We start from the raw sequence: 27,969 nt of genomic DNA on the forward strand, positions 1-27,969 counted from the left end.
TCATTTTACCTAGGTTAGTAGTTTTCAAGCTTGAGCTTACATCAGAATCTCCTGCAGAGCTTCTTAAAATACATGTCACCAGGCCCTGCTCTAAGAGTTTCTGATTCAGTAGGTGTGGCTTGCAGCACTAGAATTTGCATTTTTAACAAGTTCCCAGATGCTGCGGCTGCTGCTGCTCTTAGCCTGGAGGTCACAATTTGAGAACCACTGGCCTGGACCAGGTTTCAAAAAGAATTTTTATGAAGACCTAGGTAAATATTTTAGGTTTTGTGGGCCATATGGTCTCTGCCACAACTACTCAATTCTTCCTTTGTAGTGCAAAATCAGTTGTGCATAATATACAATAAATAAATGATGGCTGTGTTTCAATACAATTGTACTTACAAAAAAGGTGTCAGGCTGAGTTTCATCAACAAACCATAATTGGCCAACCCCTGGCTTAGACCAACTCAGTACAAGAGCCCTGAAAAATCACTTTGTTTATGTTAAATGGCAACTCTGTGATAACCATTTGCAAACATATCTGCAAATATCCCTTCTAAGTTTTATTTAAATATTTACAGAACTGAACCAGAGACTAAACTGATGGTCTCCTTGAAGCATAGAGAAGAAACCCCGAAGTGTTTCTATAAACCCAACAGAAATACGCAATACTTTTATGTAAGAGTCTGCATCTTATAAATGCCCATGAGCTCTATCTTTAGTTTCGAGTTTTAGTTTTAGTTAAATATTGTTTATGGTGTTATAAGCCATAAATCTACCAGGTTAAAGAAGGCCAAAACACTATTGAATGACATATATGTCAGCTCAGTAAGGTTATCTATTAACTTTATAATAAATAAAACAAGAACAATTCATGTGCCATGAGTGTGCCCTGCTTTAATATAGTTGGTCTTTACCCAGAGCAGTATACCTTAAACTAATTTAAAAATGCCAATATAATCTTAAAATTCTACTTAACTGTATACTTCAGTGAACCCACTACATTAGCTTTATCCTTGTAAAATGTAAGTTCCTGTAAAAGGACAAAATTCTGACAAATTTTTATCATAATGAAATGTGATTTAGTTCCCTGAAAATAATTATATGCAAATACCAAGAGGAAACTTAGTATTATGGATCATTTTATAAACTTAAAATGTGAATATTATGTCAAGAGTCTCCGACAATCTACTACATGCTACAGATAATAAATAAATATAATCCCCACAGCCAATGGCATATTCTAATATTTAATAATTTGAGGATGAACTAAAATGACTTTATACTGAGATTCATGGTATCTATCTTTCAGAACATTTTCCTAAATTCAATTAAATCAAATGTTTCCATTTGGCAAACAGGTTTACATTTACCGGCAGATATCTATTATTTTGTCTAATACAGTGGTTTTAGAAAGTTCTCACTTAAAAAAAATGTTAAAAGAGCCCTGTGGCTAAGTGGAAACTGGAAAGTGTTGATTTTAGATACATTTCAAAAGTTTCTTTACTTCAGGACGTCTCGGAACCATTACCATGCATGGTATAAATATATAAGAAAGATTTGTCAGACTGTACAGCCTTTTCCCATCTCATTTGAACATGGAACTTGATTATCAGTAGAACATCTTGAAGTACCAGAGAAATATTCTTAAGAAAGCAATGTTCTAAGTAAGCACTTACATTCAGGTAACATATGGTAAGTTATTTTAAAAGACCAACTCGACTCAACAAATATTCTATTACTTGACTAACCATTTAAAGGTCACTCATTTCATTTTACTATGCTACTCACCAAAATCTATCTAGAACACAGTTAATCCTATTAAACATACTTACACTCCTCTTCAGGCCTCTTCCGAAGTGCTGCACGAACCTCTTTACAAGGACTTCTCTGGTATTGCGGGGGATTCCTTCCCCTTATTAGGTTCTCCATCCTATAAGAGAGAATCGAAAGAGTATTTTAATACTCTTTTTTTGATAAATGTTTACAAGTTAAATGGTCTAAAATTCAAATACGCACAGAACTTTGCTAGACAACACCATGAAGATGATCTGGCAAGGAGCAAGCTGGCAGGGAGCATCGGGGACCATAGTAAATTGAAGAGTGCTTGACTTTTCCGGCATCCCAATTTAAAAAAATTAAAAGCACCATGTGTATGAAACTTACGCACATTCTCTAATTAGAGACTGCCATGGACTGAATATGTCCCCACAAAATTCAAATATTGAAACACCAGCCCCCAGTGTGATTTGAAGGCAGGGCCTTTGGGAGGTAATTAGGTTTAGAGGAGGTTATGAATGGAACGTCCATGATGGGATTAGTGTCTTTATAGGAAGAGACAGAGGTAAAAAGGGAAAAAGGTAGACTTCTCTCTCTCTCTCCACCATGTGGGGACACACAGAGGAAGCTGTCTTCAAGCCACGGTGAAGGCCTCTACAAGGAACCAAATTTATCAGCACCTTGAACTTGGACTTCCTAGCCTCCAGAACTAAGAGCAATAGTCTGTTGTTTAAGCCACAGAGTCTACGGTATTTTGTTATAGCAGCCCCAGCTGAATAAAATAAAGACCTATCGACTAAAGAGTAATTACTCGCAAAGTAAATAAATTAAAAAAAATAAGGTCATCATTCAGAAAGAAAAAGCATATCTTTCACCAACATTTCAAATATCAGTTTTTCACAATGAGATACCACCTTACCCCAGCCAGAACGGTCATTATTAAAAAGTCAAAAAACAATAGATGTTGGCATTGATGTGAAAAAGGAACACTTATACACTGCTGCTGGGAATGTAAACTAGTACAGTCTCTATGAAAAACAGTATGGAGATTTCTCAAAGAACTAAAAGTAAATCTACCATTTGATCCAGTAATCCCACTACTGATTACCCAAAGGAAAAGAAGACACTATTTCATAAAAACACCTGCACTCATATATTTATTACACCAGAATTCACAATTGCAAAGATATGAAATCAACCTAACTGCCCATCACCCTATGAGTGGATAAAGTAAATGTGGGATATATAGGATATATTGATATATACTATATCATAATATTATATATGTCATATATAATATATATGTTATATATTATATATAAATGTGGGGTATATATATGTAGAATATATACACACACACATATATATCTACACACACCATGTATATGTGTTTTTATATATATCTATATATCTATATCTGTATCTATATCTATATCTATATACACACATACACACACACCATGGAATATACCACTCAGCCACAAAAGGATGAAATAATGTTCAGTAACTTGGATGGAAGTGGAGACCATTACTCTAAATGAAGTAACTCAGGAACAAAAACCAAATACCATATGTTCTTACTTTTAAGTGTAAGAACTAAGGTATGAGTATACAAAGGCACACAGAGTGGTATAATGGACACTGGAGACTCAGCAGGGAAAGGGAAAGGGTGGGAGAAGGGTGATTAATGAAAAACTACCTATTGAGTACAATGTTCACTATCCAGGTGACATGTGCACTGAAATCTTAGACTTCACTAATATACAATTCATCTGTGTAACCAAAACCCACTTGTACCCCTAAAGCTATTGAAATAAGAAAAATTTTTTAAAAGTACCAGTTTTCAAGAATGGAATTGCTGATTTCATTCCATACTAATGACTGAATCAGAATGTTTTTAAATTCTAATAATTGTGATTTCTTGAAAAAAGTGGTTAATATAAATTGTATCTTTCAGTTACTAGTTACACGGCGATGCTGACAACCAGAAAATAATAAATTAATCAAACACAACTTGGGTGAACATCTTTAACAGCATATACTTTGTGGTCAGTATTTTCTGTTTTCAGCAAAGTTTACAGTTTTGCACATCAATGTACACTCTACTAACTTCTATAACACTAAATAAATTGAATGCTCGGGATTTGAAAATTTAGAACTAAATCAAAGTATTTATCATTTTGAAAATATAAACATGATTTCTTAACATCTATATGATTATCCTCAACCAGGGATATCACTGGTTTTGATAACTGTCCTGGTTGATAGCATGCATACCATTGAAAACAGTGTGATTATTACGGGTATACTGGCAGAGGGTCTCCTAGGATTAGTAGCATAGAGAGAGGATTATGTTCCTTGTGTCTGGAGGGGAAATTGACAAAGGATCATCCCAAAAAAGCAGTATGTTAAGTGGTGGAAAATATGAGATAAAAAGGCTTTTTTGTGGTGGAATAGTAACATAATACTACTCCTATGGGAACTTATCATTGGGGCTTAAAAAAAGTCTTCCAAATATACTTTCTGAAATCAATCTATTCATATGTAGAGGCTGCTTTATGTGCTTGTGTGTGTGTGTGTGTGTGTGCATGCACTCATATGCCTATCCCTATGTTTGTAAAGTATAAGAAATTGTTTTTTAATGTGCAGTGATAACTTGAATTTTAGTTTCACTCAAAATTCATGTCAAGTGAGAAAAAGTTATTTCTCTCAAGATAATGGTAATACAGTGACAGGAAACCAAGTGGAAACTTGAAGAATTGAAGACATAAATTCCTTCAACATTATATGTGTGCGTGTGGGGGGCGGGGTGAAGATTAAGCTTCTAGGTCTGTCCCTGCAGTTTCATCATGAAGATTAGCTATGCGAACTAAATTATATCAAATTTTCTAGTTTCTGACTCTTGAATTAATTCATCGCACAATTCTGATTATGTGTTTCAGCAAATGCAGAAATCTCCATGATGATCTAATAACAATTTAAGTGAGCTTATAATTATTCACTAGTATTTACAAGCTTAAGATAGTAAATTATAGCAAACAGAACCTGCACATGCAAATGTCTACATAAAATTGTAGTGTAATTTTTAAAAACACTTTTACTCATTGTGATTACACTCTGATGGGGAATGACAAGTTACGTTGGTTGGGGAATACATGAAAACTACTCTCTTGAATAGGCTATTATTTTTCCTTTTTATCTCTATCGAATATGTGAAAACAAAAGTGGTCTACTTGATTTCCATGTAATTATGGTTCAGGGTATGTCAGAAAAACTCAAAAACAGATTAGAAAGTACTTTCAAAGGCTTTGGGAGGATTTAAATGGTTACTATTGGTATCCAAGACCCTCAGGTTAGCTTCCCAGGAATCATGGTGTTCAGAGGCTGCATTTTGGGAATACTCATGAGCAGATATGCAAGAGATTATACAATGCTGGCAATTTTGGGAATACTCATGAGCAGATATGCAAGAGATTATACAATGCTGGCAATGTAGCATGGCTTAAATGTAATGTTTCTCAGCTCTGGAATCAGAATGGCCGGGCTTAACCTCTCTTTTTGTTTCTTAAAGGATGATTTTAGGTAATGTTACTCACATACTTTGTGCCTTACTTACGTACTTACATACACAACAGGATTGTTGTGAGGATTAAATATGGTAACACATGTAAAATGCTTTGCGTTGTGTCTGTCACAATGGAGAGCTCAGTAAATGAAGCTATTATTAATAGTGATTATCACAAATAAAAATGTGATCATATACTAATATTTTAAATGTTCCATATATTTGGAAAAATATTACAACTGGTCTTTAATAAAGAAAATGAAAACAGATAGTACTGTTGAGGAAAAAAAAATTTGGCTTAGAAATTTTCTGATTATGAGGGAAACACAAAATATCCAGGTATATAAATGGCCAATTTTCATAGATGAAGAACTTAATTAAATATACTTCATTTTTTATCAATAAGATTTAAGGGATTACTAATGACAATTTTCTGAGGACACTAACAGGGATAAAAGAGGGTTGTCGTCATCATGAATTAACTAAAGTTCTACAAAATTACAGGTTTTGTAGAGAATTTAGAAAACATTTCAAAATTTTATAGTTACCTTGGACCTTAGAAACAATTAAAATATTTTGTAATATATTTACCATTTACTTTATCACTTCATGAAGTAAATTACTTCATTTACTTTACCATTTACCATTTACTTCATTAATTCTTTGAACAACCTTATGAAAGAATATTTTAAAGATGAAGAAATTAAGCTCAGATATGCTCAGTGACTTGCTTATGGCCACATCAAAAGTAGAAGGCGGCTCAACTAAGATTTAACCAATCTTTTCTGGACTTTTCTAGTTGCTTCTTAGTCCATTATTTCCACGAGTTCATGATTATAATTCCACCAGGGGACTGAATACCTGAGATTCAAATATATAATGTATTTTTAATTCTGGTAAAATTATCATTAACATAATATTAATACTTATATTTTCATATCTATACTCAGCAGGCTGAGGTGGGAGAATCACTTGAGGATGGGAAGGTGGAGGCTGCAGTGAGCCGTGATCATGCCACTACACTCTAGCCTGGGCAATAGAGCGAGACCTTGCCTCCATATTTATATGTTATAGATGTAAAATACATATAAATATGATATTTATATTCAAATATGTTTTTAGTGTTATCTGTTGATTACATGTTGATTTCTTATCATTTTGCTATTGTCACTGAAATTTTTGCTTCCATCAGTGACATTTTAAGTTTTTGAGAACTGCCAAAAAGATAACTGGGGCCAAAACAATTCACTACAAATTACATGAACCATACACTAATAGGTGAAAAAATAAAAAAATACTAAAAGTCGTTTTGTTCCTTGGAATGCTAAATGTGGTGCCCACTGGAAACATACTTAAAACGAAGTTAATAATTTTGCAGAGCTATGTTTGTGTCTAAATTATTACATAACTGAAACTTGCATCTTCTCAAGATTACACTTCTGGTTACTTGAACTCTTTCACCACCATTATATATCATCTACAGTTTGCATTAAATAGTCAGACAAAATGACCAAAAATGAAATCTTGGAGCACAGCCAGGTCACTGCAAAGGAGCTGTTCTAGCTACTCTCAAGCTTGGCAAGCCACCAGTGGGAGAGTGTTAACAATTCTAGCAAGGAGAGATTAAATGTAATGACCACAGGTGAGACAGATGCTCTAACAACTCATTGAAGAGCTCTGAAAAAGTGCAGCCTACGTGTTCAACTACTAGGAGGAAATAAGGGCAGCCAGGTTAATATCAAACAGCATGAAATAGCAATCAGCAGTTATAAGCAAAAAGTGTCCATGACATTCTTGATGGTGTCTCCCAAATTTGGCTAAGTCTCAAAATCATCCAAGGAGTGATTTTCCCAGTACTAAAGATTATCATGCAGTAGGTTGAGGTCAAGTCCTAGTTGATATTTTTTTTGTTTGTTTTGTTTTGTTTTTTAGATTAATCAGGTGCTTCTAAAGTAGCCAGCCAGCTATATACTTGTTTAGATCCTGGCATTTGGGAACCTCTGTAAATAAAAAATATATACTTGGAATTGTAGGGAAGACAAGTCCATTGAATTCATTCAGGTGATAAAGTTGTCTATTAACACAGAGGTGTAGGGCCTGAGGAAGAGACTGCAGTTAGAATAGAAATTATCAAAAATTAAAAGAGTAGCCAGAAAAGCACAATCAAAGGCTTGCCAAGTTGCCTGGAGGTCACTCACAGGAACCGACAGGCTGCTCATTTACATTATCAACTCACTATTGATAATCTCAATAGCGAAATGATATCCCTTAACAAGGTTTGGCTGACTCAGTTGGATCAGGGAATATGTTTGGACTAATCTAGAATCATGGACTGGGATGGCAGTGTGGCTAGCGAATGAAGGATGTGAAGTCTGGATGAAAATCCAGTTGAAATAGATTTACACTTGATGGAGGAGGAAGTAGGAGAATGATTGGCTCACTGGAGGAAAAGGGAGTTGGGATAAGAGAATAAAGGTTTCAAATATAAATATTCTCAAATGCCTATTATATGCCAGATGCTTTGTTAGGTTCTTTATATGTACATTATCTATGTCATCTGTATTTTATCCATGGTTAACCTGAGTCTAAGAAATATAAGTGACTTGCTTCAGATCACACATAGAATAAGTGCAAAAAGTCAAGATTTAAATCCAGATCTGTCTGACCTCAGATCTATTAACTATGAAGTGGGCTGTGCAATAGAACTTTCGGCAATGATGGAACTGTTCAATATCTATGCTGTCCAATAAAGTGGCTGCTAGCCATATACAGCTATTGAGCACTTCAAATGTGGCTAGTGTGACTGAGGAACTGAACTTTACTTAGCACAATTTTTTTTTTTTTTAAATATATTAAGTAGAAGGGCAGAGGAAGATGGCCAAACAGGCTCCTCCGATCGTCACCACCCCCACCCTGCTAAGACGCCAATTTAACAACTATCTACATACACAACAAAAAGTGCCTTCATCTAATGTAAATGATGAGTTAATGGGTGCAGCACACCAACATGGCTCATGTATACATACGTAACAAACCTGCACATTGCGCACATGTACCCTAGAACTTAAAGTATAATACAAAAAATTTAAAAAAAGAGTGCCTTCATAAGAACCAAAAATCGGGTGAACACTCACAGTGCTTGGTTTTAATTTCATATCACTGAAAGAGGCATTGAAGAGGGCAGGAAAGAGTCCTGAATTGCAAACATCACTCTGCCCCTATACCCCGGCAGCGGCCACATGGCATGGAGAATCTCAGCACTTGAGACGGGATGAATGCAGCAGTTGCATGACATCGCACTGAACTGACATCGCACTGAACTCAATGCTGCCCCTGTCATAGCAGAAAGCATAACTAGGCTGAACTCAGCTGATGCCCAACCACAGAGGGAGTTTTTAAACAACCCCTAGCCACAGGCGTATTGCCCATCCCAGCAGTAGGAAATTGAGCTCCAGCAAGCCTCACCACCATGGGCTAAAATGCTCTGAGGCCATAAGTAAACTTGAAAAGCAGTCTAGGACACTAGAACTGCAACTCTAAGTAAGTCCTAGGACTGAACTGGGCTCAGCGCCAGTGGACTTGGGAGCATATGTGACCTACTGAGATACCAACTGGTTGGCTAAGGGAATGTGTCTGCCACTTCTCCTCTAACCCTAGGCTGCACAGCTCATGGTTCCAAAAGAGACTGACTCCTTCCTCCTGCTTGAGGAGAGGAAAGAAAAGAGTAAGAAGACTTTGTCTTGGATCATTGATACCAGCTTAGCCACAGTAGGATAGGGCACCAGTCAAAGTCATGAGGCACCCTTTCCAGGCCCTACCTCCTAGATGATATTACTAAACACATCCTAGGCAAGAAGGGAACATGCTTCCTTGAGGGGAAGGACCCATCACCTGCTGACTAAAGTGCCCTTGGGCCCTGAATAACCAACAGTGATACCCAGATACTATGCTGTGGCCTCAGGTGAGACAGACTTGCTGGCTTCAGGTGAGACTCAGCACATTCCCAGTTGTGGTGGCTATGGGAAAAGACTCCTCTTGCTTGAGAAAAGTGAAGGGAAAAGTAAAGGGGACATTGTCTTGCACCTTAGGTATCAGCTTTGCCACAGAGGGAAAGAGCACAAAGCAGGCTCCTGGGGTCCCCAGTTCCAGCCCTCGACTCCTGCATGACATTTCTTGACCTATGCTGGGCCAAAGGGAAGCCCACTGCCCTGAATAGTGAGTCCCATGCCAGGCAACATTCACCACAAACTGAATAAAGAGCCCTTGAGCCTTAAGGGAATATTGGTGGTAGCCTAGCACTAATCCCCATGGGTCTGTGGAGATGGTGGCCACGGGCTAAGACTCTTCTCCCAATGGAAAGAGGAGGGAAGAGTGGAAAGGACTGTGTCTCATGGTTTGACTACCAGCTCAGCTACAGTAAATTAAAATACTAGGTATACTCTTAAGGTTTTTGATTCTAGTCCCTGGCTCCCAGATGGGATCTCTGGACCTCCCTGGGGCCAGGGGGAACTTGCCACCATGAAGGGAGAGACACATGCCTGACTGGCTTCACTACCTGCTGATTTCAGAACTTCAGGGCCTTGACTGAACATAGGTGGTAGCCAGAGAGTTACAGTGAGGTCCAGTGCTGTGCTGGCTTTAGGTCTGATCCAGTGCAGTCCCAGTAGAGGTGCCCACAGAGGTGATTGTATCATCCCACCTGCAGCTCCAAGTAGCTCAGAAAAGAGAAAGAGACTCTGTTTGGGAGAAAGTAAGGGAAAAGATCTGAATCTTATGCAAGACAACTAAGGTAGTACCTCTATGTCTGCAAGAACCACAGCATTAATGAACTTGGGGTTCTCCCTAATGCAGATACAGCTTAAATTACAGCACCCATGTCCTTTTGAATACCTTGAAAGCCTTCCCAGGAAGGATGGGCACAAACAAGCCCAGACTTTGACAGCTACAATAAATATCTAACTCTTCAATGGCCAGACACAGATGAATATCTATAAGCATCAAGACCATCCTGGAAAACATGACCTCATGAAATGAACTAAAAAAGGCACTAGAGACAAATTTTGGAGACACAGAGATATGTGACCTTTAGACAGATAATTCAAAATAGTTGTTTTGAGGAAACTCAAGGAAATTCAAGATAACACAGTGAAGGAATTCAGAATTTTATCAGATAAATTTCACTAAGAGATGGAAATAATTAAAAAGAATCAAGCAGAAATTCTGGAGTTGAAAAACCAATGGGCATACTGAGGAATGCATCAGAGTCTTTTCATAGCAGAGTTGATCAAGCAGAAGAAACAATTAGTCAGCATGAAAACAGCCTTTTGAAAATATGCAGTCAGAGTAGACAAAAGAAAGAAGAATAAAAAAAAAACACAGCATGACTACAAGATCTAGAAAATAGGCTCAAATGGGCAAATCTAAAACTTACTGGCCTTAAAGGGGTGGTAGAGGTAAGGGTAGACATTTTATTTTAAAGGATAATAACAGATAACTCCTCACCTAAGAAAGATATCAATATCCAAGGATGAGAAGGTTAGAAAACATAAAGCAGATTCAATCCAAATAAGACTACCTCAGTTCATTTAATAATCAAACTCCCAAAGGTCAAGGATAAAGAAAAGGTCCTAAAAGCATCAAGAGCATAAAAAACAAGTAACACACAATGGAGCTTCAAGACGTCTTGCAGCAGACTTTTCAGTAGAGAGTTTATAGGCCACGAGAGAATGGCATGACATATCTGAAGTGCTGAAGGAAAAATATTTTACCCTAGAATACTATATTCAGTGAAAACACCCTTTGAACTTGCAGATAAAGACTTTCTCAGACAAACAAAGGCTGAAGGATTTCATCAACACCAGATCTGTTCTGCAAGAAATGCTAAAGGAAGTATTTCAATCAGAAAGAAAAAGACATTAGTGAGCAATAAGACATCATCTAAAACTACAAAACTCACTGGTAATAGTAAGGACACAGAAAAACACAGAGTATTATAACACTGTAACTGTGGTGTATAAACTATTCTTATCTTAAGTAGAGAGACTAAAGGATGGACCAATGAAAAAAACCATAAGAACTTTTCAAGACATAGACAGCATATAAGATATAAATAAAAATTACAACAAACAACACTATCAAAAAGTGGGTGAAGGATATGAACAGACACTTCTCAAAAGAAGACATTTATGTGGCCAAAAAACATATGAAAAAAAGCTCATCATCACTTGTCATCAGAGAAATGCAAATCAAAACTGCAATGAGATACCATCTCATGCCAATTAGAATGGCAATCATTAAAATGTCAGGAAGCAACAGATGCTAGAGAGGATGTAGAGAAATAGGAATTCTTTTACACTGTTGGTGGGCATGTAAATTATTTCAACCATTGTGGAAGACAGTGTGGTAATTCCTCAAGGATCTAGAACCAGAAATACCATTTGACCCAGCAATCCCATTACTGGGTTTATACCCAAAAGATAATAAATCATTCTACTATAAAGACATATGCACACATATGTTTATTGCAGCACTATTCACAATAGCAAAGACTTGGAACCAACCCAAATGCCAATCAATGATAGACTGAATAAAGAAAATGTGGCCTATACACACCATGGAATACTATGCCTCCATAAAAAGGGATGAGTTCATGTCCTTTGCAGGGACATGGATGAAACTGGAATCATCATTCTCAGCAAACTAACACAGGAACAGAAAACCAAACACCACATGTTCTCACTCATAAGTGGGAGTTGAACAATGAGAACACATGGACACAGGGAGAGGAACATCACACACTGGGGCCTGTCGGGGGATGGGGAGCTAGGGGAGGGATAGCATTAGGAGAAATACCTAATGTAGATGACGGGTTGATGGGTGCAGCAAACCACCATGGCACATGTATACCTATGTAACAAACCTACACGTTCTGCACATGTATCCCAGAACTTAAAGTATAATAAAAAGAGAAAAGAAACACAAAATGTTAAAAAGTGGGAAGGCAAAGTTAAGGTGCTGAGTTTTTATTAGTTTTCTTTGTGCTCATTTGTTTTTGCAGATAGTGTTGTTGTTATCAGCTTAAAATAATGGGTTATAAGATAGTATTTGCAGGCCTCATGGTGACCTCAAATAAAAAAAACATACAATGGGTACACAAAAAATAAAAAGCAATGAATTAAATAATATCACCAGAGAAAATTACCTTCACTAAAAGGAAGACGAGAAGGAAGAAAAGAATGAGGAGAAGATGACAAAACAACCAGAAAACAAATGATAAAAAGGCAGGAGTAAGTCCTTACTCATCAATAATAACATTGAATATAAATGGACTAAACTCTTCAATCAAAAGATGTGGAGTGACTGAACAGATTAAAAACCAAGACCCAATGATCTGTTGCTTTCAAGAAACACACTTTGCCTATAAAGGCATACATAACTGAAAATAAAGGGACAGAAAAAAGATACTCCATGCCAATGGAAACCAAAAAGGAGCAGGAGTACCTATACTTAAATCAGACAAAATATATTTCAGGATGAATACTATAAGAATAGACAAAAGTCACTATATAATGATAAAGGGGTGAATTCAGCAAGAGAATATAACAATTTTAAATAAATATGCATCCAGTACAGGAACACATAGGTATATAAAACACATACTATTAGTGCTAAAGAGAGAGATAGACCCCAACACAATAAAAGCTGGAGACTTCAACACCCCACTGTCAGCATTAGACAGATCTTCCAGACAGAAAATCAACAAGGAAACATCAGACTTAATCTGCAGTGCAGAGCAATTGACCTAATACATATTTACAGAACATTTCATCCAAGAGCTACAAAATACATATTCTTTTCCTCAGCACATGGATCATTCTCAAGGATAGACCATATGTTAAATCACAAAACAAGTCTTAAAACATTCAAAAAATGTGAAATAATATTAAGCATCTTCTCTGACCATAAGGGAATAAAACTAGAAATCAATAAAAAGGGAAATTTTGGAAAATACACAAACACATGAAAATTAAATGATATGCTACTGTATAACCAGTGGGACAATGAAGAAGTTAAGGAGGAAAATGAAAAAATGTCTTCAAACAAATTATAATGGAAATATATACCAAAACCTATGGGATAAAGCAAAAGCAGTACCAAGAAGGAAGTTTATGGCTATTAGTGCCCACATCATAAAAGAAAAACTTCAAATAAACAACCTAATGATGCATCTTGAAGAAATAGAAAAGCAGGAGCAAACCAAACTCAAAATTAGTAGAAGAAAAGCCATAATAAAAATCAGAGCAAAAATAAATGAATTTGAAATTAAGAAAACAATATGAAATATCAATGAAAAAAAATCGTTTTTTTTGAAAAAGCAAACAAAATTGACAAACCTTTAGCCAGAGTAAAAAGTGGGAGAAGACTCAAATAAATAAAATCAGAGATAAAAAAGGAGACATTACAACTGATACTACAGAAATTCAAAAGATCTTTAGTGGCTACTATGAGCAAGTATACGACGATAAATTGAAAAATCTAGAAGAAATTGATAAATTCCTACATACATACAACCTTCCAAGATCGAACCATGAAGAAATCCAAAATTTAAACAGACCAATAACTAGTAATGAGATTGAAGCCATAATAATAAGTCTCCCAGCAAAGAAAGGCCTAGGACCTAATGGTATTGCTGCTGAATTCTAACAAACACTTAAAGAAATAATACCAATTCTACTCAAACTATTCTGAAAAATAGAGGAGGAAGGAATACTTTCAGACTCATTCATAAGGCCAGTATTATCTTGATACCAAACCCAAAGATACATGAAAAGAGAAAACTATCAGCCAGTATCACTGATGAATATTAATGCAAACATTTGCAACAAAATACTAGCAAACCAAATTCAACTATACGTTAAAAAGATCAGTCATCATGAACAAATGGGATTTATCCCAGGGATGTACAGATGGTTCAACATATGCAAATCAATTAATGTAATACATTCTATCAACGGAATAAAGGACAAAAACCATATGATCGTTTCAATTGATGCTAAAGAAGCATTTGATAACATTCAACATCCCTTCATGATTAAAAGCCTTCAAAAACCTGAGGATAGAAGAAACATACCTCAACATAACAAAAGCCACCTATGACAGATCCACAGCTAGTATCATACTTAATGGGGAAAACCTGAAAGCCTTTTTCTAAGATCAGGAACACAACAAAGATGTCCACTTTTCCCACTGTTTTTCAACATAGTCCTGGAATTTCTAGATAGGGCAATGAGCCAAGAGAAATAAATAAAGGGCCTACAAATTAGAAAGGAAGAAGTCGAATTATCCTTGTTTCCAGATGACATGATCTTATATTTGGAAAAATCTAACGTCTCCACCAAGAAAACTATTAGAACTTATAAACAAATTCAGTAAAGTTGTAGGATATAAATCAATATACAAAATCAGTAGTATCCTCTGTATGCCAACAGAGAACAATCTGAGAAAGAATTAAAGAAAGTAATCCCATTCACAATGGCTACCAATAAAATAAAATACCTAGAAATTCACTTAACTCAAGAATTGAAAGATCTCTACAATGAAAACTATAAAACATTAATGCAAAGATTTGAATAGGACACACAAAAATGAAAGATATTCCATGTTCATGAATTGGAAGAATCAACAATGAACAATTAACAAAGAATCAATCAATGTAAAAATGTCCATACTACTCATAGCAATCTACAGATTTAAGGCAATCCTTATCAAAATACTAATGACATTCTTCACAGAAATAGAAAAAACAATTTTAAAATTTATATGAAACCACAAGAGACTCAGAATAGCGAAAGCCATCCTGAGCAAAAGAAGGAAACTGAAGGAATCACATTTCCTGACTTTAAATTACACTACAGAGCTATAGTAAACAAAATGGCATTGTACTGGCATAAAAACGGACATATAGATCAGTGTAACAGAATGGAGAACCCAGAGATAAATCCATGTATCTACAGTGAACTCATTTTTGATGAAGGTGCCATGAACACACATTGGGGAAAGGACAGTTTCTTCAATTAATAGTGGTAGAAAAACTGGATGTCCACTGGCAAAAAAAATGAAACTAGACACCTATCTCTCACCATATACAAAAATCAAATCAAAATGGATTAAAGACTTAAATCTAAGACCTCAGACTATGAAACTGCTAAAAGTAAACATTGGAGAAACTCTCCAGGACACTGATCAGGGCAAAAATTTTTTGAAGAGTATCCCAAAAGCACAGGCAACTAAGCCCAAACAGACAAATAGGATCACATCAAGTTAAAAAGTTTCTGCACAGCAAAGGATACAATCAACAAAGTGAAACGACAACCCACAGAATTGGAGAATATATGTGCAAACTACCCATCTGACAAGGGATTAATAACAAGATTATATAATGAACTCAAGCAATATGATAGGAAAAAATCTAATAATCTGATTAAAAATGGGCAAAATATCTGAATAGACATTTCTCAAAAGAAGAGATACAAAAGGCAAATAGTTATATGAAATGTGGTCAACATCACTGAAAATCTGAGAAATGTAAATCAAAACTGCAATGAGATATCATCTGACCCCAGCTAAAATGGCTTTTATCCAAAAGTCAGGCAATAACAAATGCTGGCGAGATGTGGAGAAATGGGAATCCTCATACACAGCTGATAGGAATGTAAATTAGTACCACCATTATGGAGAACAGTTTGGAAGTTCCTCAAAAAACTAAAAATACAGCTACTTTATTATCCAGCATTAACACTACTGGGTATATATATCCAAAAGAAAGGAAATCAGTATATCAAAAAGATATTTATAGCCCATGTTTATTGCAGACCTATTCATAACAGCCAAGATTTGGAAACAACCTAAGTGTTCATCAACAGATATATGCCTAAAGTAAATGTGGTACATATACACGATGAAATACTAGTCAGCCATGAAAAAGGATGAGATCCTGTCATTTACAACAACATGGAGGGAACTGGTAGTCATTATGTTGAGTGAAATAAGCCAGGCACAGAAAGACAAACTTTACGTGCTCTCACTTATTTGTTTGAGCTAAAAATTAAAACCATTGAACTAATGGAGACAGAGAGTAGGACGATGGTTACCAGAGACTGGGCTGGGTAGTGAGGGTATAGGGGAAGAGGTAGGGAGGGCTAATGGGTATCAAAAATTAGAAAGAATAAATAAGACCTAGTATTAAATATTTACTAGTACAATAGAGTGACTATAGTTGAAATAATTTAATTGTACAATTAAAAAGTAACTAAAAGCGTAATTGGATTGCTCGTAACACAAAGGGTAAATGCTTGAGGTGATGAATACCCTATTTATCCTAATATGATTTGTATGCATTGCATGCCAGTATCAAAATATCTCATGTAATCCATAAATATATACACCTACTATGTGTCCTTAAAAATTAAAAATTAAAATTAAAAAATGTATTGAATTTTCACTTATTGAATCTAAATAACCATGCGACAACTGTATTACATACTACAGCACATCTAAAAGTCTCTACTTAGCATGACTGTTGAACATACATATGACTCACACTTCTGTAGGTCTAAAAATTCAACAGAAATAATTCACGGGAAGCAAAAATAAATAAAAAAAGGAATTAAAAATGAAAGTAGGACTAACCATTCTTATGGAAAAAGAAGAAATAAGATTTCTATCTTATTGTTGGAAATAATAATAAATAGTCTTCTCTGTCCTGCCCAGGGAAAAAGAAGAACAGGGCAGCACCCTGACCATCCAACCTCATGAAACCCTAAAACCAAGAAACCTCTTCAGAATTCTAGATTTCCTTATTTGGTTCTGAATTCAAGAGAAATGAGAAAATTGTTGAAGAAGCAGTGACACATGCCTTGCTTTATCAGTGAGGTACTAAGTTTTTTTTCCAAGGAAAGTAGAGTTTGAAGCACAGTAAACCAAACCCCAGACCAGGACTATGCTGAAAGCATGCATATCAAGCTTTCAATAGCCATTGTAAATAGTCTCAAGTGTTTATAAAGATCCAATTTGAACTGCAAATGACAGTGCAAAAATAATTGATACCCAATTATCTCAGCCAACTATGCTGAGTTGATAGTTAATAAGGACAATCTAAAGTTTAACGGCAAGATTAGTGTGAAAAGAAACCACATGTTAACCACACCTGAACTGCTTAAAAGAGAGTGAAATGCTTAACAAAACAAAAAGATATGTGAAGTGCTGTCAAGATGGAAACTAAACAGAATTCCTCACTTGTAAGGGCAGCAATGATTTACCAAAAGAACAAAGATCAGCAACGTTTCAGCAGCAAGAAACTTGTTTGTACATTGTCATGTCACACATTTAGGAAAATAGCAAACACAATAGTACATTATTCTCATTTTATTTTCAAAGAAATAGAATTCAGAATAGATTGGTATCGTTATGAATGTCTTGAAAAATCTAGATTTTACCTTTTGTAAACAACACTGACCACAGCAAACATTAAATATTTATTTTTAAATGATTGAATGAATGGTTTTAGCAATAAATGTATGCTCTACACAGTACTAATGAGCTTATGGTTATAGAGCATCTTCACATATATTATTTATCCTCATAAAGATGAGGATAAGACCTGTGGGTTTAGTCATTTAGAGATGAAGAAATTAAGACCCACTTGTCCAAGGTCACTGCAAAGCCAGATTCAAGCTCAGGTTTTCTGATTCCTACAATCTTCCCACCTGAGCAAAGTTGCCTAAATGAAAAAAACTGTTCTGCTCATGTTCCGATTATTGCACCTTCCCCTGGAGCCTTCTTATGTCTCAGGGAAGGAACTACTACCATATATGGTAGCTGTTAGATGCAGAATAAAAAATGTGTGTGGAGGGAATGTAATGCTTTTGTAAGAAAAGCATGCTTTCCTTCCTCAAAGTGAAATGAGGAGAGCTGGCAAATATGAAAAAAATGTCATTCTTTTCAAAATGTTCATAAATGTCTAAATATATATCGTACATAGAATATAAATGACATTCATTTTATAATCCGGGGAAGTAAAGACCAAGTGGTTCCCTGGACTTCTGCCTTCAGCCTGCTCTCCTTCTGGGTCCTACCCATGGTGATTATCTTTGAGCTGTAGTGATGATCATAAGGCAATGGTTTCTAGTCACTAGATCAGGGGCTTTTTGAGTATTGACACAATGTTCTCCTGGTAAATTCTCTAGGATTGTTGCAGATGGTGCTGACCACTCAGAGTAAAAGATATTCAGCATTTTTAAAAATAAATGAACTGTTACGATTAATCAAGTGGGTACAGTTTGATGGCTATGACTCATTGATGAGAAAAATAAAACATTATGATCACACTCATGGTTATAATTTCTGGGATGTTGTAAGGCATAAAATACTTTTAATCTCTTAGTATTTTATACTGAGATAAGAAAATGGAATATGCTGTATCTTTTACTAGGGAAAGAAGAATCAAGATGACTCATTTATTTAGGAAGATAGGTTCTTGGGAAAACTTAAATTTTTATTTGCGATTGAGTGAATATACTAGCAGCTTGAAGTGGTCAGTGGACATCACATAGTTCTGTGTCAGTTCCAGGAGCATTAAAAAATCTTTGTTCTTTTTTTTCTAAAACTTTGTGGAGTCATGAGGAAGTATCACATCTCTGGGACATAACACTTCCCCTTTAAACTCTGAACTTGGCATTTCATTTTCAGTTCCTTACCCCAACATGGGCAAGGACTTTTCTTTTTTCTTTTTGGCTATCTTCTACTGGCTTCTTTTGTGCATATCTAAATAAGTTATTTATATTAATGTAAATATATTAAATACATAACACATGAAAGGAATGTTAGAGCATACGTGTACAGCCTCTATGCTACAATCCATCTCCCTCATTATCTATTCTCAATTCAACAGCCAGAGGGACCTTTTAAATCATGAGTCAAATTGTGTCACTGTACTGCCTCCAACACTCCAAGGACTTCCTGTTTCACACAGAGCAAAAGACATCTTTATTTACAAAGGCACTTTATGTTTGGCTGCCTGTAACCTTCCCTCAAATCTTTTATTTCCCCTTCTAATCAACTTGAGCATATACAATATTCTCCTGCCTTAGGCCTTTACACTAGCAATGTCTTCTCTTTGGAATCCCTTCATTAAGTCCTTATTCAAATGTTACTTTTTCAGGGGCCTTTCCTGAGAACCACAGTTAATCCTACACTTGGCATACCACTCCTATATCAACATTCTTGATCCTCCTTACCAGGCTGTACTTTTTCTTTTACCTTATTGCATATCAACATCTAACATCGGCTTTTATCTACCTTTTTGCCGAATTCATTGTTGAAGTGTGCTTTGGAAAGAATGTGTATTAATTCGAATGTTGCTGATTTTGTTTCTGTTTGTCTATTAACTAGTGAGAAAAGCATAAACACTGCTCCCAATATGATAGTTAATTTGTCTATTTTTCCTACAGTTCTGTCATTACTTTTTGCTTTATGTAATTTGAGACTATATTATTGAGTATACAGAAATTATAATATTCTGATGGATTGAACCTTTTATCATTATGTAGTGATTGTAAGAGCTAAAAATAATATTTGCCTTAAAATCTGCTTATCTGATAACATAGTTGCAGAACCCTTCATGAGTATTAATTGCCTGGAATATCATTTTCCATACTTTGGCAATAAGTTGTTTTGGGGTTCTTATATTTAAGATATGCCTGTTGAAAAAAAAATGGTTGTGAATTTTAAAAGATTTTTAAAATTCAGTTTTAAATCAGAATATTATATTTGCATTTGTCTGATTTGCTGATAACTTGAATTTAAGTCTACTATCTTATTTTGTGCTATTTATACAGATTTTCCATTTTGCTTTTCTTCTCTTCTTTTGAATTGGGACCCTTTTTTCTTGTTTCATTTTATTTTTTATGTTTTCTAGTTTGGAAATCATGATTTTTCTATGTTTAGATATATCTACATATGTAATATTTGTTTATTATTCTTTATTGTATCTAGTGCCTTTTATCTTTGATTATTTTCCTTCTTTCGGAAATTCATCCTTTAGAATTTTCTTTAAAGTGTGTCAAGACATTTTTTAAACCCTCTCTGTTGTTCTTCTGAAAATGTCCATATTTTGTCCCTCTTGTTGAAAAATGTCTTTTCTAGATGAGGAATTAAATGTATATGGTTGTATTCTATGGAGTCATTGCAGCTGTTGAGATATCAGTTATTAATTCAACTGTCCTTCCTTGAAAGGTAATCTTTTTTTTTTTTTTGGCTGATTGTTTAAGGTCTTCTTTGTTTTTGGTGTTCCTCAGTTTCACTATGACATTGTCTATTTATACATTTTTTTTACTGGTTTTATTTTTTGGATTAGAGATGTATTGTCTCTCAGCAATTCTGAAATGCTGTCATCTATTTTATCTTTGAATATTTTTTTTCCTTTTATAACTCTGTTTGTAGCTTAAGCCTTTTCGCTCTATCCTCACTGTTCTCTTGTGTTGGGAATTCTCTTTTTATCCCTCTAGATTCTCTCTTCTCCATTCTGCTCTATTTTCTGGCTCAGCAACCTCTCTATTATGCATCATCTAAGTTTTCTTGCCTCTGCTGTCCAGGTATGCTTGGCCAATGAAAAGTACCATCAGGACATTTGAGTGTGGGGAGAGAAAGGAGTATTTATTTTCCAACCTGCCTCCTTAGTAGGCTGTGGGTGAGCAGAAGCTGCATTCTTCTGCCAAAGTTTGCAGTTCCTCTTGGACAACCCTATCCTATAGCTCCAATTACAGCTACCTCCAATTTCTTGTAACCTCTCCTTTTCTATGCTCCTTTAGACGTGGAGGAGAAAATGACTTTTTGCTGTTGCTAACCTCAGGATGTGTCATCATACCTTGCTGGTTTATTTAATTATACCTTTCTTATTTTCAGAAATCCACCCAGTTATTGTTATAGACTCTTGTTCTTTTCTCACATTTCCATTGTGTATTTCCTGAAACACATACACTTTAGAAGGTTCTAGTATTTAAAAACTTTACGATGTGATTCTTTTGATTCTTGTTACGGCTGACTTTGATACAGGATGTGGTTCCTTTTATGGTTTCTTGTTTCTTTGTATGTTTTATATAATGAACTTACTTTTCTGGACATTTGTCTTTAAGAATAATTTTTAGGTCCTCATTAGTGTATTTTACTCCAAAGAATATCTAAGCTTTATTTCCCGACTCTGAGACCATTTCCAGCCACTAAAACAGGAGCTCAAGGTCTACAGTTAAATCTACCTTCAATTCTTACCTACCTTCTAGGAGGTTCTCCTTGATTTAGCTTCTAGCTACTTCCTAATTTTTTAGCCAGTGTGGCAACTCACTTAAAAATATATCACTTGTATTTTATCCAGATTTTTTAGTTGTTTTTATGGAAAGGTACTTGCAGGGTGTTTAGTGCTTCATGCTGACGATAAAGGAGATCCCATTTTAAAAAACAAATAAATTCAGTTGTCATGATGATATATTTTAGAAGAGATAAAACAAGCTAATATGAATTATTTAAAATATGTTATACTAAAAATATGATGTAATGGAGCCTTAGAAATGCCGTCTCTAAGCTGCCAGAAATGACACAGACAGGAAGTAGCAAAGATAGGATTCACATTTCACTCATTCCAAAATCTCTAACACTTCTGTTAACCCTAGTTTTTTTGTATTACATCAGAATAATATTACTAAGAATACATATTGTTACTTTAGGCTCAAGTAAGAGCCATTAAATGCTGATTCTATGGGTATAAAAAATTTAAAAAACAGCTGCCATGAGATACATTGGAAAGAATCAATAAAATAGTATATGGATTTGAACCAAAAGGCTCCCATCATTTTTGATGGTATTAAATCAAAGGAATTTATTTCACTGGTAAATGTTCTATGAAAAAGCACAGAGGATAAATAAGTCTGTGACTGTGGTGAAGAACCTGAAATAAGGAACAGCTTGAAACATAACATGACAAAAACTGGTTATTTTAGCAGGACTATTCCTAGACAAAATTTTAAAATAGGAAGAAAATTCATCTGCATGAGCCCTCAAGTCTCCTTTTGTTAATTTTCCTTTCTTCCTATACTTTCTCTGCCTTTATCCCTTCTACATTCTCTGCAGACCTGGGTAAGTCAATAACATCATAGGGTAAATTAATTCAATATTCTAACTTTTAATATTTTACATACAGAAGACACATCGGGGAAAAATACAATGTATACATTTTACTTGTGGCAGTTCAGATCCATAGCACCTGGGTGAAGAGGATCCTTGGGAATCTTATACTTTTCAAATTGGATGATACAGATAAACTTATAATCTGCTTCCGTATATGATTTTATATATCATTCTGAAATAATTCTACCTATAATAAATATCTTGAAGCACTGCTAATCCTTTGCATGAAATCATCTATGCAAAAGATAGTGCTATTAAAATTCCAATAAATTGTTGTTTTAAATAATTATAATGCTCCTAGCTAGTCACTATACTTTTAAAATATTATTCTTTTAGTCTTTCAGATTAATCATATAATAATGATATGTTAGGAATGTTTATCACTTTAGTAACATAGAAATGCTGGTGAGAAATTAGGTCAGTGTGAATTTAGGTCAGTAACCAGTAACACACACACACACATACACAGACACACAATATAAGTATCTAATTTGGGGTTTATAACAGACTGTGGAGGTTTACAATAAAATGAAACATTATAATGTTTTGCTTCTCATTAAATATTTATGTCTTGTCCTTTCCTTTAGTTTTCCTTTTCCTCTCCTTTCCTGCTTTTTTTTCTATTCCCTTTCTTTTCCTTTTAAATAATTATAATGTAATAAAGGATTATGGTAGTTATTTCTTGATACTTCCCATTACATTGTTGCTAAAATTGTTTATTTCTACTGTTGTTATTGTTATACCCAAGTGGTTAACCCAGAGCCCTCTCATTACAATAACATGGAGGAAGCATCTTTCAAGTTTGAATTACCACTGGCATTCACTGAATCAGACTATTAACTCCTTGAGGGAAGAAATCAAGTCATGTTCACCACTGTAGCCTCAATGTCAATTAAAGTGGTTTGAACAAATCAGTACTCCATTTGACGAATGTTAAATAAACATATGCTGCAACAGAGTTTGATAATATAACACCTGCAGTTTTAACTATGAAGTCTTAAGTTTATGTGTATTTTGGAGAAGGTTCCCCAAAATATGTGAGTTAGTGAAAAAGAAACAGTTACCATTCCACATGCTGGAATTGAACCAAGTACTACATTGTTTCAAAACAGCATTAGTCCACCTTAGTGCTACAAACTCATATGACAAATGTGATATAATATAGTCTATTTGCAGGATCACTCATCAGGCCTTGCTAGCAATTATTACACAGTTGCAGTTTTGTTCATGTTATTACACAGCTTATTATTATTACAGAAGCCAGTATGTCAAACTGACAATACACCATCTCATAAATTTAAGAACTCAAATTTTCAGGAATTTCCTTAGAGTAATGTTTGTGGGTAAAATTTTAAAAGCTGACAAAAAAGTAAGCATGTTTCCATCTTGGTGACTATGGTACTGGGAATGCTTCAAATTCTTACTATTTTTTTCTACTTGAAAAAATATACTAACTGGCTCTTTTCCATCCCATTTCTGTGTATATCAAATCTAAATTAAATAACCACTTATTGTTTATTTGACAAAAGGCATTCTTATCAACATATGAAACAGCCATAACTGTAAGTGAGAATGTAGGCAGTTCAAATGACTTCTTATCTGGAAAACAATGTAAATATGAAACATTAATTTCAATATGTAGTCTAATATTCAAATTAACATACAGCCTTTTCAAATAGCTAATATTAAGTCAGGATATTCTTATTTACAATATTGGGCCACACTGAAGATTTGATGGTTTGACTTGCAGGAAGCATTATTAACATTAGGTACAAACTATGTTTTAAATCATTTACATGTAATGTGATACAATTCCAGTATCTATAGCTCAAGAAACAAACCATAAAATTTCTTGCATTTAACAATTAATGTACAAGTAAAAGTCAAAGATTTTTATTCAGGCATGTTTTGGAAGATGTTGCTAGCTGCCTTTTATCCTTTTTCCTTTTCTTTACCAATGGAGCCCCAATTTTGTACATAAATGTTAAAATCTTGCATTTCCCAACTTTCAATGACTGTAAGAGTGGCAATGTGACCCAATACAAGCTAAAATGATATAAGCCACAGTTACTAGGAGTCTTAGGGAAAGCTCTTTAAAAGGAAAAAGAAGACAGGTTCTGTTGGCTTCTCAGTGTCTTCTTCACTTTGCCTTTCCCATCTTTCTGCTTGTAATATGGACATGATGGTATCGGTGGCGAATACAACATGCACACAACAGCAGGAAGACAAGAGCCAAATGGCTAGGCAGAAAACTACAAGAAGCTGTACTCTCCAGGGGTGTCTCTGAGCTACCTCATCAGCCTCCTACGTGGTAGTAGAGATAATTACAGAAAAAATAAAACATAGGTTGGTTTGGGACAGTTTTGGGTGGTTTATATCACTAGCGCTTGAATGTAACCCATAACTTATCAACTGTCTTAGTAGTAAATATATTCAACCATACCTGTAAGGTTTGTGAACTCTTTTATTTAACTTCATTAAATATTTATGGAGTAGTAATTTATCACAGAACCTGAGCAAATTCATAGCTTTCTTGAAGTGCCTAACTTGCTCCAGGGATTAATTTGCCTACTGGTTGGATAAGACCAATTAGCTTCGAGATATAGAATATTGCACCAGCTTAGGGGAAAACCTCAATTATGATGAATGACAACAGGGCATCCAAGTTGAAGCCAAACTATTTGAAATACTGGCCAACATATTTGGAACGGGTAATTTTGATAATTTATCAAAATGCATATTTTAAAAATTAATTTCATTTCTGAGAAGCACAGCCAGTTTGTTATTAAAACAATTTATCATTTATTAATGGTGAATAAGTAGCAGGCAAGTTGCCATATTCATTATTAACTTGTCCGAACTTTTCTCTCGCTTGTTTGCAGAAAGATAATATGTGTAACTTCCCTTGAAACCTAATAGCAGTTATCATCTTTGTAAAAATGAACTTATAGAAAAAAGATTCAAAAATGGGTTTTTAAAATTGAGAAGCTGGATTTCCTATATTTAGAGTAATAACATTGCTTCTTCACCTAGCATAACTACATAAGTGCACTGATACAGAGGCATCTTAAAGTCTATTTGGAACATGATCTGTGCGATAAGACTGGCAGCTTCAATAAGGGTTATCGTGACTTGTTATCACAACTCTAATTTTGGAAGCAAGGATCTATCAGGAATTAAAATGGAGAAAAAGCAATTATGATATATTTTTGCTCACTTGAATTGGTTGAAATAAAAGGTAAACTATCAGCAGTTTACATTATTATAATTCACCCAAAATTTCATTTGCATTTTATACATATAGTTTCCATTGGTAAGATGAAAGTATAACAACATAATTAAACCGATGACGTAAGTTTTAAGTTTCCCCTTTTTTGATATTTTTATCTAAAGTTTCTTGTACTTTCACACTTTAATATTTTCATTTTGTTCCTAACATAAATGTAAGGTGCTTAGTATCATGTCTATTCTAGTCCTATAGTGCTTTGGTTTGTTGTGGTAAAAAAAAATAACATGAGATCTAACTTCTTAACAAATTTTTAAGTGTGCATTACAGGATTATTAATTATGTACACATTGTTGTACAGCAAATCTTTAGAACTATTTCATCTTGCATGACTGAAACTCTATAGTTATTGAACAGCAATTCCCCATTTTCTCCTCCTCTCAACCCCTGGAAACCACCATTCTACTTTCTGTTTCTATGTGTTTGACTATTTAGATATCTCACATAAGTATAAATATTTAGTGTTTGTCCTTCTGTGATTAGCTTATGTCACTTAGCATAACATCCTCAAAGTTCATCCATGTTTTTGCACGTGACAGGCTTTCCTTTTTTTATGGCAAGTAATATTCTACTGTGGACACTCAAGATGTTGTCACCTCCTGGCTATTGTGAAAAATGCTGAAATAATCATAAGGGCATAAATATATTTTTGAGATCCTGATTTCAATTGTTTTGGATAAATACCTAGAAGTGGGATAGCTGGATTATATGGTAGTTCTTTTTATAAATTTTTGAGGAAGCTCCACACTGTTTTCTAAAGTGGCTGCACATTTTACATTCCTACCAACACTGCAAAAACGTTCTAATTTGTCCACCTCCCTGCTAACAGTTTTCTTTTTTTTTATTTGCACGCATACTTGCTAACACTTAAAAAAATTGATTATGACCATCTTGACAGATAAGAGGTGATACCTCATTGTGGTTTTGAGTTACATTTCCCTGATTATTAGTGATGCTGAGCATCTTTTCACAGATCTGTTGGTCATTTGTTTTTCTTCTTTGGAAAAAAAAAATTTTAAATTATTTGCCCACTTTTAAATTGGGTTGTTTTGTTTTTGAATTTTAACAGTTTCTTGTATATTTTGAATATTAACCCCTTATCAGATATGTCATGTGTAAATATTTTCTCCCATTCTGTAGTTGCCTTTTTATTCTGCTGATTGTTTTGTTATGCAGAAGTTTTTAGTTTGATGTTATCCCACATGTCTATTCTTACTTTTGTTGACCCTGTTTTTGGTGTCAAATCCAATCAATCATTGCCAAGACCAATTGGCAAGAAGCTTTTTCTGTGTTTTCTTTTAGGAATTTTATGGTTTCCCATCTTTTGTTTAAATTTTTAATCCATTTTGAGTTGATTTTTGTGTGTGGGTGTTCAGTTTTCCCCACACTATTTCTTGAAGAAACTATCCTTTCCCCATTGTATAGTCTTGATGCCATTGACAAAGATCATTTGAACATATATGAGTGAGTTTATTTCTAAGCTCTCTTCTGTTCCATTGGTCTATATTCTTTATGGCAGTAATATAATGTTTTAATACTGTAATTTTGAAATCAAGGGATGTGAAGCCTCTATTTTGGTTATTATTATTTTTTTTGAAGACTGTTATGGCTATTCAGAGTCCTTTGAGGTTCCATGAGAGATAGAGGAGTTTTTCCAAATTATAGAATTGAAAAAACAATTACACAATTCACTCTAAAAATGCCATTGGGATTTTGGTAGAGATTGCATTGAATTTGTAGATTGCTTTGGGTAGCATGGGCATTTTAACAATATTAAGTCTTCAAATCCATGCACACAAGTGCCTCTTCATTTATTTAGGTCCTCTTTAATTCATTTTATCAATATTTAATAATTTTCAGTTTACAGGTCTTTTGCTTCCCTAATTAATTATTTTTGTTGGTGTTACTGTAGATGAGATTAGTTTCTTAATTTCCTTTTTGAATTATTCATTGTTAATGTACAGAATGTAATTGATTTTTTGTGTGTTGATTTTGTATCCTGCAACTTTGCTGAACTGATATATTAGTTCTAACAGTTTGTGAAATCTTTAGGGTTTTCTACGTATAACATCATGTCATCTGTGAACACAGACATGCCCTTATTTGTATGCCCTTTATTTCT

At 34.6% G+C, this 27,969-nt stretch overlaps 1 protein-coding gene across 2 annotated transcripts in view; it reads right to left on the minus strand.

The window, feature by feature from the left end:
* Positions 1–27,969, minus strand: part of LRRC7 (leucine rich repeat containing 7) — a 572,997-nt gene that overhangs the window by 460,678 nt on the left and 84,350 nt on the right. For both annotated transcript variants that reach the window (XM_054482958.2, XM_054482976.2), the window contains exon 2: positions 1,818–1,915. In XM_054482958.2, coding sequence (XP_054338933.1) covers positions 1,818–1,915 — 98 coding nt within the window. The remainder of the gene's footprint in view (positions 1–1,817; positions 1,916–27,969) is intronic.

Source organism: Pongo pygmaeus, chromosome 1 (assembly GCF_028885625.2).
Source record: "Pongo pygmaeus isolate AG05252 chromosome 1, NHGRI_mPonPyg2-v2.0_pri, whole genome shotgun sequence".
Taxonomy (NCBI): Eukaryota; Metazoa; Chordata; class Mammalia; order Primates; family Hominidae; genus Pongo; species Pongo pygmaeus.